At 44.4% G+C, this 19829-nt stretch overlaps 2 protein-coding genes across 2 annotated transcripts in view; both read right to left on the bottom strand.

Moving 5' to 3' along the window:
* The window catches only part of LOC123513020 (protein-L-histidine N-pros-methyltransferase-like), a 1006690-nt gene that overhangs the window by 750384 nt on the left and 236477 nt on the right, over positions 1 to 19829 (bottom strand). The window lies entirely within an intron of this gene.
* LOC123513021 lies at positions 7653 to 9668 on the bottom strand. Its single transcript, XM_045269831.1, has one exon. It carries the CDS (start codon positions 9612 to 9614, stop codon positions 8997 to 8999), a length of 618 nt encoding a protein of 205 aa, XP_045125766.1. The 5' UTR covers positions 9615 to 9668; the 3' UTR covers positions 7653 to 8996.

Raw genomic sequence — 19829 nt, 5'->3', positions numbered from 1 at the left:
AACATTCATTGAGATAATCAGGAATTGAAGACTAACGCCGTGCCAATTCTGCTAAATTTATGTAGCTGCAAATTCTGTGAAAGTAAATTAGAGGATGATAAAGCAATTTCTTTCACATTATCAATTTCCTTATACGCTTGAGGCTTGGCGTGAAAGAACAAAGCATATGTATATTGGCAGCGCGTTTTCCTTACCAACTGGAGGATGTTGAAACATTGATTTTTCTCTCTCTTTACTTCACTCTGAAGGAGGAGTAATTATTTTACAACTTCCTAGCGACAATTGTGCCGCCATCATCTCGACACCGCAGCCTCCACCACGCGACCAGAAGCCCTCAACTCACGTCTATCTCAGTACCTACGAAGACTAATCAAGCTTGCCAGGTGGGGAAAGTTGATTGCTTAGGTAATTCGGACATTGAAAACCAAAACTTCTATCTATCGCTGACTCGCTAAAGGTGACGAAATGCATAATATTGACAGTCAGAGTGAACAAAGAGTAATTTCTAGTTTCTCTCTTTTTTGCAGAGTGATAAATAATCTTAAGATACTGATTATTATTGAAATTAATGAGTCATGCAGAGATAAAGTTCTTAAAAGTATCTAATTTTGTCTCGAATGACGAACAGTGGAAAGTACTTCAGTATAATCAAGCTTTACTTTTATTTATGTATATATTAATTTCATTCGTAGCCAAAGAGGGCGAGGGTGTGAGGAGACTAGCTAACAGAGTTACTAAGGATCATATTCATAGGTAACAACATCCAGGAACTCAACCTTACAGGGACTGGCAGGGAGCCTCATCACCCCTTTTGAACCCCGTGTAAAAACAAATTGCGCACACGAACATTTAGGGTTTTCTTTCTTATCTATGCTAATAAGCTCTTGGAACCCCAGATCCTACTTGACGCGACACCCCAGTTTGAGCTTCTGAGAGAACTACGTTAAGGCCGAGCTTTTCCAGTGTTGGTGAAGGACAAGTAGCCTTAGTCCGTGCAGCTCCGAGGAGGAAAACTAATGCAACCAATGACACCCGAGAGGAACGAGAGAGACAATCAGATGGGCTGGGTGTCTTACGAACTGTATCCAGTGAACATTCACTTCCCGTGTTCACAGACCATCGAAAGAATTACTCGCTTGGGTATCACCGAAAGTCATTTTTACACACTGTCAAAACACATAAGTCCAACAGCAGATCAGAATAATAGGTTTTCAGAAGACGCTTACGGCCGCAAGGAGTCACCGAGGACAGAGCTAACGGGGAACTCAAGACGTGAGGTCGACGATCCAACAAAAATAGCTTGTACGAACACTTCAAAATTTAGCGGTCTAGCAGCCCTGTCTCCCTGACTGATAAAGGGCGGAGCGTAGTCACTGACGCTTGTTGTGACGCCTCCTTATCAGCCAGAAAACCGGTCAGAGAGGGACGCCACCCCTAAGGTATTCCAAGCGCGGACACTCGCCTACATGATGCTGGAAAACACGAGGCCCTCTTACCATGAACAACAGTAATAAATGATAATGATGATGGTAATAATGATGATAATTATAACGAATAATAATAATAACAATAACAACAACAATAATAATAATAATAATAATAATAATAATAATAATAATAATGATAATAATAATAGTAATAATAATAAATAATAATAGTATACCACACATATTAATGTCTACTTTAATCTAAACATACTCAGTGTAGTAGTGAATCTTGCTGAAATGAGTGACGTAGTGTTAACCAATACATGCTCTCGGTATGATATCCCTGTCCTTAGAACGAAACTACCACTGAAACAACTTTATCTGAAACTAAAGGATAAAATAAAAAAAAATCTAAATTAAGAAAGGAATAAAAGAATAATGAATATAGATCATTATTAACATCTACGCTAAAAAAAAATAAAAACCTACTATTTTCCTGATTTCTTCATACGATATTGCCTCTTACATGCAGAGAAAGGGAAAGAAAAAAAGTGAAAAGTTAGAGTGAAGGAGGGCGAAAGGAAAAGAAAGAGAGGAAGAATGGAAGAAAGTGAGCCCTGAATCAGCATAATTTCCCCTCTCCCTCTCGTTCTCTCTCTCTCTTTCCTTGTCATTCCTACTCACCCTCAGGCAATTATTTCTCCCTCCCTCCCTCTCTCCCTCCCCTCTCTCTCTCTCTCTCTCTCTCTCTCTCTCTCTCTCTCAATAACAGTGGAAATGATAATAATAATAATAACAATAATAATAATAATAATAAAAATAATAATAATAATAATAATAATAGTAATAATAATGATAATAATAATAATAATAATAATAATAATAATAATAATAATAATAATAACAATAAAAAAATGATAACAGTAATAATTCAACCTGTAGACAACTGAAACCTTTAGTCTTGCTTACTAAACTCTTTTATTCTTAATTTCATGTGAATAATTTTAGATGTCTCAATCATACTCAGAAATACAAGATAAAAAAATAAATAAATGAATACAAATAAGAAAAGGAAGATATGAAGTGACTTTTCGGGAAGAGGAGTTAGCAAAGGTCTTTCAACACATTTCGATGTTTTTTTTTCAAACAACAGAAAAGAAAAGAAAATAATAAAATGAAAAATAACGTTGATTGTTTTAGGTAACGCAAGGCGAATATAGAAAGAAGTGTGAAATGTTCTCACGAAAATTTATGATGTAGATTTTCGTGTTTTCATTTCACGTGTGTGTGTGTGTGTGTGTGTGTTGTAATGGGAATACGGCACGACGAACTTTTGCTTGGTGATAAGTGGACGTGGTCAGCTCTTGGTCTGATAACATTTATGACAGAAAAGAATTATAAATATATCTTTGATAAGTTGTAAAAATTTGGTATCTCTTATTCCCTCCACAACCTTTCCCGCTACTTGGAGGCGACAGACGGTATCTCCACATAGTTATGCCAGCGAAGTTGTTACAGACTGAATACATTTCCATACAAGAAAACTAACTTATTGCTATAATTCAATCCTGTCCAAAATGTTCCATGACTAATCTAAACCTGTTCATAAATTTATTCCTTTTAGTACTCGCATTTTCACTGAAATCAATAAATTAAATAAATAAAATGGCTTCATTAATTATATTTACACTAGAATCAAGAAAAAGATATATCAGTTTTCACCTCAGTTTATGATGGATCTCATTGCATTTTTATTTACATTAACAATTTTTTTACCTCTAAAAATTATGCGATAAAGTTCATTGGTGTACATGTACATCACATAAACTTTTACTGTTGTACCTCTATATAATATTTAGAAAAAAAGAAAACAAAACGGAACAATAAGATTTCGTGAAACTATGTAATAATTTTATAACAGTAACCTGCAGTCGCCTTGCACTTTTCATGCCGCGTACTCTTGTTGTGACTGAGATTTACACTCAAAAGACCTGAGAGGAATATAAGGATTCTTGAAGAAATAAAAACAACCTAGTTATAAAGTCTTTTGATGGCGACAAGAGCGGCAGTTCGGACCATGAGAGGCTGCTTCAGGGACTCTACAGAAGATTTATTTTGTTAAGCTATGTTAACAGAAGCTTCCCTATGTTGTCCTTTGTCTCTACTCCCGCAAGCGGACACTGTGGTGAGGGAGGGGCTGCCCCGCCCAGCCAACCCCAAACAGAGGTTAGGGCACCAGACGGTTATTCTTCTCATTATTGGACACTCAACGAAACAAAAGTAAACAAAAATACATCATTCAGTTTGTTCTCATACCTGGTACTGACATTAACTATTGTCTAAGTTTAGCATTTCTTACATATGTTGAAATAAATAGTGCTGAAGGACACAGTACAAGGATATGTAGTGAGGACAAGAGTACTCCTTCGCCTTAAATGTTTGTTTTCTAACAAGTACATACCACGGACTCCCTTCAAGCGCCAGGAACATTACACCGTCGCCCTAATGTACGTACGTCATCCTCAGACCAGACCCTCCCGCCCCTCTCCTCTGATCTCCAAGACCACCGAGGACTGAGAGGGGAGGGAGTGGCCTTTCTTTTTGCTTGTCTGTGTGTCCGATGGACGTGCCAGCGACTCTAAGCCCTGCATCTTCAGACCTCAAGGGCCATGGTTCTATTACACGGGAATTTTATATAACCCGACAAAAGACCAGTTACTCGACAAGTCTCAGAACACACAGACAAGTAGTTCCCTTCTCACTCGTGTTCTCTTAATATAAACACATTAGAAACATGAAATCCTCTTACAAAACCTCAGTCTGGCGTCACATACCGCGCCGTCACACCAACACGCCATTCCTACGATTTAAGGAACACATACCTCTTCATTCTGCTCAACACATGATAAATTTTTAACACGGTATATAAATTAGGAACACTTCAGGAACCTTTGACATAGATTTCTTCCTTACTATCCTGTCCTCCTCTAAGCGAGCCAGACTTACACTTCTTACGACATGAACAACGAAAACCGTAAGCATTTAGAAATACATTCAACCACAGAAATTAATTTACGATTTTAACATGATGGAAACAAAATACATATCCAATATTCAACATCATCCTCAGGAACCACAGCTCTCGGCCATGGTGAAAACAAGGGTAATTTTCTTGACCCTGTCGGCGAGAGGTCCCTCGTGCAGCCCTACATACGGTAAGGTGGTCAATCTCCCAGCTCAGATGAACTTATCCAAAACGAATCACTAACCATACGATGGCCCGGACGAGGAGACCAATATTCGGAGACCAAAACTGACTCCGCAGCCTGCCCACCCACGCAACAGAGCGAAAGCAGTGGGCCTTGCCATCAAATTGTTTATGTGAAAAGTTTTCGACTCCTGCAGTCTGTTCAGGTGTAAAATAAAGGTACTGACCGAGTTTAATTAGCAAAACATTACGCCTTGGTACATAGACAGCTGATATATTCCAAAATCATTTATACTTGTTATGGTGCATTACTAAAAATTGACCATATTACTTTGAAATATTACGGTGATCATTCCTTTCCTGATAGCTGTCTTTGTCTGTATAAAATGTCTTTCGTACAATTTTTCGCGTGCCGAGTCTGTCCTTCGCAGGCATTGCTCGCTCTGATGGTGGGCATGGCGGGCCTCGAGTGGAGGGAGGCGTGGTGGCAGTGGTGTCGTCTGCCCTCAGAGCACAGCGGCCACTGAGGGCTCAAGCCAATCTCGTCCCCGCCAACATTTGTACCAGTGTAGAAGTGAAACTTTACGGTCACAGGAACGTCGCCTTAATGGTTAGAAAAGCAGCGATCACAGAGTGGGTGGGTGTGTAGGAACTTCCTTTTCTTTCTCCTGGGCCACTCTCCCCGCGTCGTGCATAGTGGTGACGGTGTCAAAGACAGTGCTGAACCACACCATGAGTGCTTGTTTGAAACACCAAGGACGTGCTTGTACTATTCTCAAGTATACACTAACACAGATTTGACGTAGAAAATATACCGGTGCTTGTTTGATATGTATTTTATAAGGAACATGGAACCCTTTGCATTCTCCCATTTTTAAATGCCGTTTTGGCACAAAAATACGAGTTTTATTTTTCATATATCCATTGAATAGCGTTTGTCTGGTAAAATATTCATCAATTTATAAATATTGGTCACGGAATTCTGAATTGCTATAGTACTGTAGGAGGAACTTTCTACCTTGCTCTCAGGAACTATAAAACGGCAACGCTGGGAGATGACCACCTGGCATGGGAACACTACCGGACGACCCGCTTCTTACAGTAACACACATAATAGGAACATAGGCTTCGGTAACTTTGTAATACTATAGCTGGTCTGGTAACACTGCTGTGACACCCCTGACCTTACACCTGTCAGCACCAGCACCAGCAGGAGTCAGCGCTTCCTTTCAGGCCACGCCGACACCCCTCACGAGACTGCCACTGACATGTATATGCCGCCTTAACACGCTAAGGAATCAAAAATTGTTGGAAAATAAGAAAATTATCAACCTGAAAAGTTTGCCTAGGATGCTCTAGTGTCGAGCGTCAGCTACACTCTAAGACAAAGTGTCGAGATGATTCGTGTGACCTTCAGCGACCCAACTCTCCCGTTAAGCTACAATATGAAGGAAAGAATGGACAGTAAATGTTGATAATAACTGGTAGGTTGTCGAATATAAGCTTATTCTAATTAGCCTACATTTTGGTGGGTGACGAACCTGGCCGTGCCCAACCCCGAGAGAGGCAGGCAGGAGGCCGGTCGCCCCGCCTGAACACGGGAACTTGAGCCCCGACGCTCCCTTTCCCGCACCGCCTTTGCCTGCGACGTTAAGTGGACGACATCCCTCACCAGGAGGACCCACGCCAGCCACTGATGCTACCGCGGACACCAGGATCCAAGCTTAACTAAAATGACCCCGAACGCTTTTCCAATCTATTCCCTGTATTATTACAAGAAATGTCTGTGAATGATGAAATACCAAGACTAAAACCACATTTTTTTCAATTTTATCACGAGAAAATTTGAAGTGACTTCAATATAAAAGAGAATTAAGAATGCAATTTTTCTCCATCACGATTTAAGGATATTACTTCCAATTTTGAAGTATCTTTCACGCCACTTACGCCGAGGTTAGACACGTGTCCGCAGGTGCTGCTCAGAGGCCGGCGCGGACCCTCCTGGGGTTTGAGATGATCTGAGAACCTGTCGGAGGTGTGGTGTCGAGCAGCGCGGCCCGGCGGTGCACGGTGTGTCGTGTCGATGCTACAAGGGTGAACCATTTCAGGAGACTCCTCCTATACCAAGTCGATAAGCAATTACAAAATACGACTTACCAATTGACTGATTTCACGAACTGCTTCACTAATCTTCTGTTCTATTCTTACATATACACAGCTTCCTGCCACTCACACCGCCACACGCACGGACCGCGAGGCTCCTGGGCGCTCTACGGACACCCAGGATTTGATTCTAAAGAAGATCCTTATTATAAATGTCACAGCTCTAAAGTGTGCTTAGGAAAACTGAGTAAAAATATACGTATCTTAACTCTAGGCTAAGTGGAGATCCCAGATACGAGGGAGGACGCTCCTGCAGCTCCAGCCCTTGCTCCGGGCCTCCCCTCGCCTTGACGGACCAAACCCTGAATCACTACACCCTTTCTGCTACTCCAAAATGCCTTGGAGAAACCCACCAGCACTACGATACTGACATACGCACATACCCAATGAGATAGGAACTATGGAACCGGTAGTGAGGATGCTTAACAACTGAGAGGTAGTTTGTCGGCAGCGAGGCGGGGCGGAGCGGGGAAAGGTGTGGGCGTCCGAGGCTCTCTGTCTTACGCCAACCATCACAACAATAGCACACTCGTAGTATATACCAGAGGAAATCCACCGAGCACCCAGCCACCACCAGCCCCCAAGTGTGTACAACCAACTCAGTTATTCTTCTCTCTTAAGTGACATTGCAATCTTTTGAAACTAACACTGATTAGCTACTTGTGTCATTACTTTCCGAAGTATCTTATATTAGGAAAAAAAAAAAAAAAAAAAAAAATATATATATATATATATATATATATATATATATATATATATATATATATATATATATATATATATATATATATATATATATATATATATATATATATATATATATATATATATATATATATCGATTTTATCTTTTCTCAAAATAGATATTCTATGAAATTTTATCATTGTCAAATTGAATTATCATTTCACATTTATCAATCAGAAAGAATATATCCATTTTTGTTATTTAGAACTCTGTTGGTAACTGCTTGTGATCAAAATAATCAATGATATTTGAAAATGTTACTTTAAAATCACACTATTATTATAAATTAAATGCAAAATTGATTTCAAATGGCTAGTGTTGTTTTGCTGAGTGAATGTTGTGATGGTGGTGGTGATGGCGTGGGTGGGGGCGGGAGAGCCGAGGTGCCTGGGACTGGCACCGGCACCACGGATACGTTGGTCTGGTTACACCTCGTCTTAGCTCTTTCTTCATTCTATCTCAAGCCGTTCAGTAGACGCACTGATGTCTTCAGCGGATCTCAGCCTTGTGCAGAACGTCCAGAAGGATCAATCTACCTTACGTGGAAAGATGAGACTGTTTGAAATACAAAATAAAACTAAGTTCCCGTTCGCTGACACCATCGCTGTGTATCGCTACAGAACTTGGGTGAACGTACGTCACTGTGTACTGGTAAACCTTCAAGTACACACTGACGGCTTGCATGTACATGTGGAACATGAGGAGAAAAAGTTTCATAAGTGTTGCATCAAAATGACTTAGTATATACTGTACCTCCCCGCGAGGGAAAGACTACTTGCAGATGTCTGGGGTTACACATTTGAAGTATCTTGCGAGGTTTCCTTATCCTAAGGTTTCAGGATTATCACTTTGACAAGTGTAAGTCCTCCGCCGGTTGTTGTACACTGTGGGAGGTAAGGAACTGGGGACGCCGCCGGCGTCGCCGGAGAGAACGCCAAGAAGCGACCCATGACCCGGGCAGTGCGGGGTCACACTATCGCTACAGGAACATAGTACTGGCCACGATAAACCTACGTAGGAACCATTACCCACATAATCAATGATTGTAAGAACCAGTGCCCACGCCCACACCCACGCCAGCCGTGTCTACCACGTGCTGCCTAAATGCCCACGCCTCACACGGTCGGTATGGGCAGTCTTGTGAGGCCCTTAGGGCTATAACGTGGACACGCTGTCGTGGTGGTGAGGGCGGCGTGGTTGGGGCGGGGAGGCGCGGCGCCTGGTGACCGCAAGCTACAACACGACGTTTACACGGACACATCAGCGGCGAGGCCACAACGACACACGACAGAGTTTGTGGAGCGCCGCCGAGGGGCGTTTTCTGCGAGGCGTTAAGTGGGCTGGGCACGAGGCCCGACCTGCGAGGATACCGAGGAGACCCGGCTGGGTGGCTCGGGTGCCGCGCGAGTCACTGAGAGGGAGCCAGGGGCCAGGGAGGCCCAGGTGACCCACCCTACTGACTAGGGGCCGGTTGTGGCCCGGGTGTGGGGGCGGTGTTGTCTTTGTTGATGTTGGCATTGGTGTCTGTGCCAGGATGCGCCGCCTGGGCCAGGGCCGTGATCTGTCGTACCACAGCCGCCACCTCCGCGTCCTCCACCACGCCGCTGCTACTACCGCTCCCACTGGTAGGGAGGGCAGGGGCCACGGCAGCACGGTGCTGTTCGCTCTCCAAGTGGCGTCGGAATTCGACCTGCGTGGTGGCGTGGTGGCGGCAGGCGGTGCAGGCGTACAGCAACTGCGTCAGCCTGAGGACGCCGCGCGAGTGATCAAGGGCGCGCTGGTGGGCGGCCAGGAGTGGCGGTGACGGGAACACGAGGCGGCAGGACTTGCAGACCCATCCCACCTCCCCCTCGGTGTGTTCGGCGGCCTCACCGGCATCAGCCGCTCTCCCGCCATCCAGAGTGAAACTAGCCCCGGACGATCCCGGAGTGTTGAGATGAGCGTTGAGTTCGGCGTGGGCGGTGGGAGGCAGCTGCAGCATTGAGAGCGGGGTGCCGCCCCCGAAGGGTCCACTCGGCACCTGCTCGAACCCTGTGTTGTTGGTGGTGTTGTTGCTGCTGCTGCTGCTCATGGCCCCGCCTGTGCCGCCCGCGCCGCCACCGACACTGCTGTTGGTACTCCCATTACCTGCGGGAGGAAGGGAAGAGATGTTAGACGTCACATCGCTGATGCACTTGGATACACACGCACACACACACACACACACACACACACACACACACACACACACACACACACACACACATGGAATGTTTTTCATATACTATTAAATGAAATAAGAAAGAAAAATCGGCAATGAAGGTGAAATCGACGGTGTGTGTGTGTGTGTGTGTGTGTGTGTGTGTGTGTGTGTGTGTGTGTGTGTGTGTGTGTGTGTGTGTGTGTGTGGCCAGCAAAAACATGAAATACCTAAGCCAAGTTCACCTCACTAAGAGAGAGTCATCTGTAACAACAGAAAACATCGAGTGTGTGGACTTGGATGAAGGAGTGGAGGGCAGCTGACCAGCACTCGCGACTCTGGCAATGACAAAGATACTCACACCGCTGCTGGGAACGAGATCGGGAAACACGGAAGTAGTAAGTAGCACAGTATGTTAGCCCAGAGACAATAAGCAATTATAACCGCACCGATGGCAGAATGTACAGGTTCATTACGAAACAGAGGCAGTGTACAAACGACTTCCTGCGTCACCAGGCTCGCGGGGCCTCGGGGTGCGGTACAGCTGTGTGGTGGTGATGCACAGTAGCCGTCTTGGCCCCCTTTACTTCAGAGGGGCACTACTTTCTGCGTCAATACGGGTAGTCTTGACTGGTCTTGGCCGCAAAAACAACCCTTAAGCACGACTGGGGATACCACTCTTTTCCCCACCACATCCGCATTTGGCCTAGATAATGCCCGCTGTCTCTATTTGCCGTAATTAATAAAGAGCCTGGATAATTAGCCACATCCTATCTTGCTGCGCCGCTTAAATGCATAGGTGAGATCAGAGAGAAGGCTTGAGCGGCACAGAAACCGGCACAGCATCACATCAGCACAGCATTCTGGTAACCACAGCAGCACGTGAGGTTTGGCCTGTGGGGTGTCCTTAGAAGGCAGCAAGACTCAGCCGTCCCGCCACCGCCGCTCACCGTCCGCCATCCCAACACTCAGTAAGGAACTTTTTACTCCCACCTGCTGTCCACCTCCCCCCCGCGAATTGCACGGGCGAACACCTAATGATAGTACTTAATCGACCCTTCCCATTACGCCATACACGGACAGCTACTAGTTTTCCCCCTGTCGGCTCCGGCCTGCTCAATCCTTACTCGGTGTACCCTTCAAGGTGTTCCCAGTAGCAAGGTTTCACTATAATTGAATAATGGCAGCGGCAGAGATCAGTATTAGAGCTATATATGCCTTAGCGTCACCATCCTCTCCTGCGTGCATCCTCTGAGGAAGTGCCTGCCTCGAGTACACGCTGTTGTCTTCCTGACGACGGAGGAAAAAAATAGGCCGAGTGTTCTGAATGGTAACCTCGCAAATTATATATTTATTCTACAGGAAGACCCATCCTGCCTCATAAGAGCGAGGAGGAGTAGCAAGAGAAGCAAGAGGAGGAGGAGGAGGAGGAGGAGGAGGAGGAGGAGGAGGAGGAGGAGGAGGAGGAGAAGGAGGGAGAGAGGGAGAGAGAGAGATGCCGGCTAGACGCTACCTCTGTGGGAAGATTGTAATTTCTTGCGATGGTATAATTTGCGATCATAATTTTGCATACATTAACGTGTTAGTTTGAGCGGCGGCCCGCCCCTCCACGCCGAGCACGGCAGCCACAGGATAATCGCAGCTTCTGGTGTTATAAAGGTTAACATCTGAGGGGAAGTTTATCAAAAAGGACAAAGAGAAGGAGGAGGAGGAAGAAAAGGAGGAGAAGGAGGAGAGTAAATAAATAAACGAATAGCAATATGTAAACGGAGCAATATTGGGAAATTAAAGTATGGCGCTTGTCTCTGGTAAACACAGGACAGCAATGACGCATGAAAGCTTCCTTGGATAGGCCGCCAGACCCGTCATGTTAAAAGCGTCAGAGCCTTACAAGCGGCTGGTCTTACTCTCCTGTCACCTTCTACTGCAGAACACAATCACCAGGTGCTCCTAAATACCGCTATCAGGAGGAGGAGGAGGAGGAGGAGGAGGAGGAGGAGGAGGAGCATGACACGCGGGTAGAGACACAACACCGTTTGACCTGTCACCAGCTGCCCAGACATGAGGATAATTTGTATGTCTGATTACACGCCTTCCCTTCTCTCTCTCTCTCTCTCTCTCTCTCTCTCTCTCTCTCTCTCTCTCTCTCTGTTATCTCGATTTGAATAAAACTCTAAACAGACTCTCGTTTCGGACAAAGTAAAAAGTCAGCCTTGATCAACCATGTAATAACCTTGGGGAGAGAGAGAGAGAGAGAGAGAGAGAGAGAGAGAGAGAGAGAGAGAGAGAGAGAGAGAGAGAGAGAGAGAGAGAGAGAGAGAGAGAGAGAGAGAGAGGGGAAGAAAGAAAAAAAAACACACGTAGATTAAAAAAGTGGATAAAGAACAGAGACGGTGAGACAAGTAGTGTGAGAGGAGTTAAGGACAAGGGATGGGGATGCGAGGGGAGGGAAGTAGGGGTAATAGGGATGCAAGGGGGATGGATGAGGTGGAATGAGGTTATGAAGAATGGGGTTTAGCAGTACTGTGTCCCTTTACCCCACTCCCTACTTCACTCCGTCAGACTCGAGTAATGAAGGTAAATTAATGTGGCATTCGAGTCCACCCCTCCTGCGTTAGGTGGCCCCGCGCCCGCCGAATTAATCAACTTTTATATACCTAACTCCCTCAATTGCATAATGCTGGTAATTTGTGTGTTAAGGCTTATTGAGTCAGTGTTGGAGCCTTTTCTGGTCATCTAGCCTTTTGGTTCTGATTAAAGCCAGACTTCTCGCTGCGACGTGAATTCCAAAATGCATCGTCAAGGTGGATTCCTCGCCTTGGCACTGAGCGGCACTGAGCGAAAACTTCCCGTCACCTGAACCAAACTGGCGGTCAAAATTAACCTTCCCCATCAGAGATTAGAGTCAATGTTGACCCTCCATAAAGCTTGGGTCGTGTTTCATAATCTTTCACGTTTTAATGGCCTTGCTTCGAGGGGTACGCCTTAGACTCACCCACTCACTCTTCCTCCAAGCCGGAGAAAGAAATACAAAGATAAGGGAAGGTCTGGCCAGTCTTGTTGAGGGCTCGGGGGCAGGCAGAGATACCTTATCAAATCACCCTTACCCTCCTACTCCTTGTTTCTCTCCTTGTCCTAGTCCTAACTCGCTGAAGGTGGAGATGGGAAAACTGGAAAAGGAATAAAGTGGAAAAGATGATAAGAGGAGAGGAGAGGGAAAAGTAAGCAGAAGCCTTCTTGTTCATCTAAGGTCAAGAGTCGTGTTGTCCTGCACGTCACCTTGACTCATGTGGAGCGAGGAGGAGGAGAGCCGCTAGGTGATTCTGAGAAGCCCCATTGGTCGGCCCGTCCACCTCACCGTGATGAAGACTGACGCTTTATTTATTTTTTTCTAGAAAGGTCAGGTTAGGGAGTCAAGCAGGCAAGCAGGCAAGGTTCATTATCATCATCATCACCATTGCTGTTATCGTGTACAGTCTTATCTCTTTGCTTCTTCGTTCACCATTATTGTCTTGTTCTTAAAGGTATATGCTCTGTTGCTATTACTACTTACTATTATCTCTCTCTCTCTCTCTCTCTCTCTCTCTCTCTCTCTCTCTGTGACTCAGTGAAATGTTATGGAATATATATTTGAGTATATGTGCGTGTGCATATATGTGTGTGTGTGTGTGTGTGTGTGTGTGTGTGTGTGTGTGTGTGTGTGTGTGTGTCATCACCACCACCATGATTCACCACCACTAACAAAGGCTCTGTTAACGAGCAGCGCGTGCACCTTCATCACAATCACAGCCACGTACACTCATCACCATACTCAGAACAACTCCAGTTCCCATTACTAATAAAGAAATTGTGTATACTAGAGAGAGAGAGAGAGAGAGAGAGAGAGAGAGAGAGAGAGAGAGAGAGAGAGAGAGAGAGAGAGAGAGAGAGAGAGAGAGAGAGAGAGAGAGAGAGAGAGAGACGTAACGAACAGTGGTCTTTAATTGCTATTGTCTTAGAAATTCACACACACAAAGCCGTCTATTCTAACATCATCCTGGCTATTGTTTTCCCATTAATATTTCTCCTCTCTCTCTCTCTCTCTCTCTCTCTCTCTCTCTCTCTCTCTCTCTCTCTCTCTCTCTCTCTCTCTCTCTCTCTCTCTCTCTCTTTCGTTCTCTTCCATCTACCTCCTCCATGATATACTACTTATTTGCCATTCTCACCACCTCAACTGCCTAAAAGTCTTTTACATGGTCTGTCTTTCCTGCCCCTCCTCATCATCTTCCTTCTCTTCTTCCTCCTCTTCCATCCATTCCTTCGTGCATCAACAGTGGCATAACGAAGCTAATGTTGAACAATAACATCCACCACCATCACCACCACCACCTCTTTCTCCACCTTCTATCTCTCCACCTCTTTCCTTTCTCTTCTTCTCTTACACCACCTTCACCTCACTACACCAAAGCATACTAAGACAGAATACATAACGAATTCACACACAAAATCCACACACTACCTCACTCTTAAGTAATAAATTCTCTCTTTCTCTCTTCCCTCTTCTTTTTTACTTGCCACATCAAAATTACCACAAGACAGATTCATCAACACGGAATTATAAACTGGAATTTCAAACAAGTGGCGCACAGGAAGCTGGTTATTGATTCATGGCACAGTTCACAGAAGGGGTTTAAGGAGTGCCTGCTGGAAGGAGTGCCTCAGGTGATATTACTAGTGCCTTTGTCTTTTGCAGTAATTCGTAATGATGTAGATAAGACTGGTGGTAATAACGACACGGATGATAAGGAAGGGTACTCATTAGCGGTGTAGACAGTGGTAAATAAGGAACTAAAAGTCTTTTATTTGCATGGCGCAGGTGTGTGTGTGTGTGTGTGTGTGTGTGTGTGTGTGTGTGTGTGTGTGTGTGTGTGTGTGTGTGTGTGTGTGTGTGTGTGTGTGTGTGTGTGTGTGTGTGTGTGTGTGTGTGTGTGGGTGGGTGGGTGGGTGTGTGTGAATGTGGGTGGTGGGAGGTGGGTAGTTTAATAAATCTCACCAACACCTGGATAACTCAACTAAAGACTTGCTTCTTATACATACCTAACGAACTGGGCTCATTTTAAGACCACTACAGGTGAGACACAGGTGATTAAGTATCTCCCGTCACGCCCTCTTTCTTTCTCTCTCTTTACTTGGCCAACTTTAATACAGGTGTGCCGTGCAGATATTAAAGAAAAAACATGATTAAAGTAAAAAAAAAAAAAAATACCGAATGTAAGTTCATGAAAAGAAGCGAGATGACTCATATTACTATTTCCGGAGTGAAATTTCGTTAGTTTAGAAGCGAGAGGTCAAGTTAGAAGCTACAAAACTGTCTGTCTGTCTGTCTGTCTGTCTGTCTGTCTGTGTCCGTCCGTCCGTGTCTCTCTCTCTCTCTCTCTCTCTCTCTCTCTCTCTCTCTCTCTCTCTCTCTCTCTCTCTCTCTCTGACCTCCGTACACTAATGATGTAAATATTTAATCTCAATCCTCTATGCTTCACAATCAGTGGCTGCTCAGTTTTAGAGTTAATTATTCATTAGTGGGTCGTTTGAACCGCAAAAGAGAATAAATGATCAGTAAGATACATTTTTAACTTTCGAAAGCCTTTTTTGGAGGGAGAAAATTATATCACATTTACACATTATTTTCTGGGATATCGTAGGCATGAACTTACAGAAAGGAATTGAATTGAGACATTGCTGAAAAGAAATATTATTATTACTTGGACTAAAAAATGACAGAACGAATACAAAACAAAGTGGTATTTTTGAGAGGAGAAAAATCGATAAACTATTTTAATTTCACATAATTAAGTAAAGTAATGAAAATAAACGCAGAATAAATGAAAATAAAGAAGAGGGAAGCGCAAAATAAGAATGTGTGTGTGTGTGTGAGAGAGAGAGAGAGAGAGAGAGAGAGAGAGAGAGAGAGAGAGAGAGAGAGAGAGAGAGAGAGAGAGAGAGAGAGAGACATGAAAACCGCCTATACATTCCCTTCGTGACGCGTCTGTTTGTGTCGTGAGCGCAGCAGGTGGGTAATTAGCACCTGGGGTCCGTCTTGCCAGGTGGGTGCTCAGGTAAGCTCGGGTAAGACAAGTGTGCAGTGGTACAGACCCGAGGGAACATTACGTGATCAATTCTCACCGCCTGGTTCTCCTTAAGGCGCGGGTTCCTATCACTGCTGCTTCTCAATATTTGATAGCCACCGATTTGTAGGCTCGTGTAAAAAATGGGCACCTGAATATTTGATACTTATTAGTTCCTTTGGCAGTTCATTGTTGCAGGAATCAATATAATTAAGTGGTAAATACATATATAGGTACAATCTCTCTCTCTCTCTCTCTCTCTCTCTCTCTCTCTCTCTCTCTCTCTCTCTCTCATAGCGTATACATTCCGCTCTTCAAAGGAATTGGACTCATGGCATTTAAACCATTCTAGGCATGCAATTCCCTTAAAATGAACCCAGAAGTTAACGAGTGTGTACTCCGAGCGACGAGGCACCTCTGACAGGGGAACAATAATATAAATACACCCAAAGAAAGAAAAAATAAAGCAGAATTAATAGTGCATGCTCCTACTCGTGCACACACACACACACACACACACACACACACACACACACACACACACACACACACAGAGTCATCCAGCATTTTATTTCCTTCACGCTAGATTCGAAGCTTCTTGTGAATTAAAGATCAATGGCCTTTAATTAAAACCACGTCTGCTCAAGAAGGTCAGCAAAAAAAGGACTATTCAACTTGTGCAGTTAAAGGCAAGACAAACACATGATTTTGACTTCACGCAAACCAGAATAATTTTTGTTTGGAAGGAAAGGTGATCAGAATAGAAGCAGAGAGAGAGAAAGAGAAGGGGGGATAAGCTGTCTGGAGAGAAAAATGACAGGAGAGAGAGAGAGAGAGAGAGAGAGAGAGAGAGAGAGAGAGAGAGAGAGAGAGAGAGAGAGAGAGAAAAATAAATTGGAGAATGGTAAAAGTTGATACAGAAGAAAGTGGTTAACGCAAGGAAAGTGTAAGGAATATTGCTACAGGTTCATTAGTTTGTTAAGAAGAAAAGGAAGTGTTGATCAAATGTTTAAAAATTGTAACAAAACCATCAGTTATAAAAAATTGCTAAGAATACGAGGTGAAAGAAAGCTGTAAAGGAAGGTGAAAGCAGTAACTGGAAAGATAATGATGGAAAGTGTAATGAAATTCTAAACAACAGAGAAAGCAAGAACAACATGACAAAATGATTAACCTAAGAAATCTCATGTTGTTGATGTTGTTGTCATTATTTTGCTGTTTTTATTCTATTTTGTTGTAGAGAGAGAGAGAGAGAGAGAGAGAGAGAGAGAGAGAGAGAGAGAGAGAGAGAGAGAGAGAGAGAGAGAGAGAGAGAGAGAGGGGCTGAAGATAGGTAAATAAGCAATGAGTTCTTCCTGAGACAAAAAATAATCTTAACCAAGGAGTCTGAAGGTTGGAAAAGCGAAGCAACACAGCAGCTCATGTCTTCCGATCCTGGAGAGTCACTGAATTAGTAATTGTAATGAGGGAATTATCTCTCTAATTTTCTAATCGTAATCGCTTCGTACTCGACTGCGCACGACACACACACACACACACACACACACACACACACACACTTAATCAAACTGTTTACCTCCCACTGCAGGCTTTTGTTTTCCTTATTGCTAACGTTATTATTTGCTGAATTATTACGGTGTTTTGGTTACGCTGATTAGCCTTCTTCACCCGTCCCTGCACGGATGCACGCACGCACGTCCCCTCGCCACACCTGCTCCACTACGTACGTAATTAAAACCGAACTGCACACCAGACACACCCACTCAAGTAATGGTGACCAATCAGACTTCGAGTAATCAATCTTGCATCACCTGTGTACCTCCCTGATTCCTCTATCCCCATCCTCCTCTGAGTCTCCCTCCTCCTCTTCTTCCTCACCTCCTCCTCCTCCTCCTCCTCCTCCTCCTCCTCCTCCAGCTTTCCCGGAACTGGTCACCGAGAGAACCATGAAACATTCCCGTCCCGTTCGTCCGTGAATAATTAATTAATGGCCGCAGGAGGAGCTCAGGTGTACGGAACAACGACGTGATTGATGAACCTGTGAAAAGTTTCGCCTCCTCAGTTCGTGGATGCTGATGAAAAAAAAAGAAAAAAAAATCAAATGTCTCACACTCAGTCTAACCTATTGGCGCTGATATTAAACTACACACATGTATATCTCTCTGGCTCACTGTGGTGTTGTTTTCAAGGTTCCGGGGTGGCTCTGTACGTGGTTTTCGTTGATAAGGAGAGGATGAGGAGGAACACAGTGAGTAGGCGAGGCAGGGACACAGGTGCAGGCCGTCCCGCTCATTAACTCGACACCGACAGAGAAAGCTAACGCTGTGAACCTTGTCCAAAGAGAGAGAGAGAGAGAGAGAGAGAGAGAGAGAGAGAGAGAGAGAGAGAGTTTGACGATGAAGGAAGAAAAGCATCCCCCGGGTCGTTCCTTCTCTCTCTTGTCGGGCTGAGCGTCACTTCATTCCTATGATTTATTGACCATCAGGAGGACAAATTTCCACTCGGAACAAGTCGGCGATCATTATCGTCAACGGAGTCTCCTAAAACTCTCCAGAAAGACGACTGACTGCTTTTTATGCCCTGTTCTCCGGCGTGCTAAACATTCTAATCAGCACCGGTTGGGTTTCGATCGCTTTATAACCCGCTAGGTGACCGCTAAGCGTGCTGGAGACCTGGATTCCCGCCTTTGTGGTACCCGGCCATATAATTTTCTCTAATCCTAAAGGTTCCAAAGAAAAAAAAAAGTAATATAATGATAGAAACCAATCGCATTCTATTCATCCATCAGGTACTCCTGAGACGAGACAAAAAAGAACGAAAAACAAGGAAAAGAACTCTGATGCGACGTCTGTCTCACGGGCAACCCCGCGGGACGGATTCAATCATCAAAGAAAACGGCTGAAAGAGAGCGGGAAGGAGTCAGGGAGGAGGCAGGTCCCGTTTATCAGTTCATCTGGGCCGGACAGAGCGACATACAAGCTCTGCGCGCGCTCACACACACACACACACACACACACACACACACACACACCGATAACACCCGGACAGACCGGTTTAATGGACAGCACACGCCGGACATATTGCACGAGGAGGGTGTAGAGGCAGCGCGTCCTCAGTTCCCAGGCATCTTGGGCGTCCCCTTCCTGATGTACTAGCCAGGAACGTGGAGATGGGTTGATTAGTGTTACATTTACTCGAACGCCCTGATTTATGGAATTATTTTTGTGGCCATCTAATTGACAACGGACACCCATATCTATCCTCTTACGTACACACACACCTACACGCACACAACCACCCACTCGCATGCCATATAGTTCCTCTGGTGTCTTACATTGTACGAGGTTTTTAGCGGTGTTCCCTTAAGTGCTCCAGTGACCAGTGACCTTACCAGCCTTTCTTCCTTCCCTTAATATTCCTTCTTTTGCATTTCTTCTGTTCTTCCTATTCATTATTCTCAAAGGTTTTAGTTTTCTTTTTCATTCTCATTTCTTTCTTTCCTTTCTTTTTTTTTCTAATCGTCCCTATCCTCCTCCTACTCTTTCTCCTTGGTCTTGTCCTGAGATGGGAAGTCAGGTATGTGTCTTTAGTTATCCTGCTTCACAAACACATTCAAGCAAGTTCTTCCTCATCCATGTGTGTGTGTGTGTGTGTGTGTGTGTGTGTGTGTGTGTGTGTGTGTGTGTGTGTGTGTGTGTGTGTGTGTGTGTGTGTGTGTGTGTGTGTGTGTGTGTGTGTGTGTGTGTGTGTGTGTGTGTGTGTGTGTGTCGAAATGATAAAAAAAAAGCAATTAGACCTTCAGGAAAGCATTTCAAGCACGACATTTCAGAGAATCGTGAATAAAAAAGGAAAAAAGTGCATGCATACCCACGACGAAAAAATAAAATCTCATATTAAACAAGTGCACACACACACACACACACACACACACACACACACACACACACACACACACACACACACACACACACACACACACACACACACACACACACACACACACACA

This window comes from Portunus trituberculatus, chromosome 35 (genome assembly GCF_017591435.1).
Source record: "Portunus trituberculatus isolate SZX2019 chromosome 35, ASM1759143v1, whole genome shotgun sequence".
NCBI classification, from domain to species: domain Eukaryota; kingdom Metazoa; phylum Arthropoda; class Malacostraca; order Decapoda; family Portunidae; genus Portunus; species Portunus trituberculatus.
Note: the sequence above shows the minus strand (reverse complement) of the source record. Positions and strands in the feature narration are given on the sequence as shown.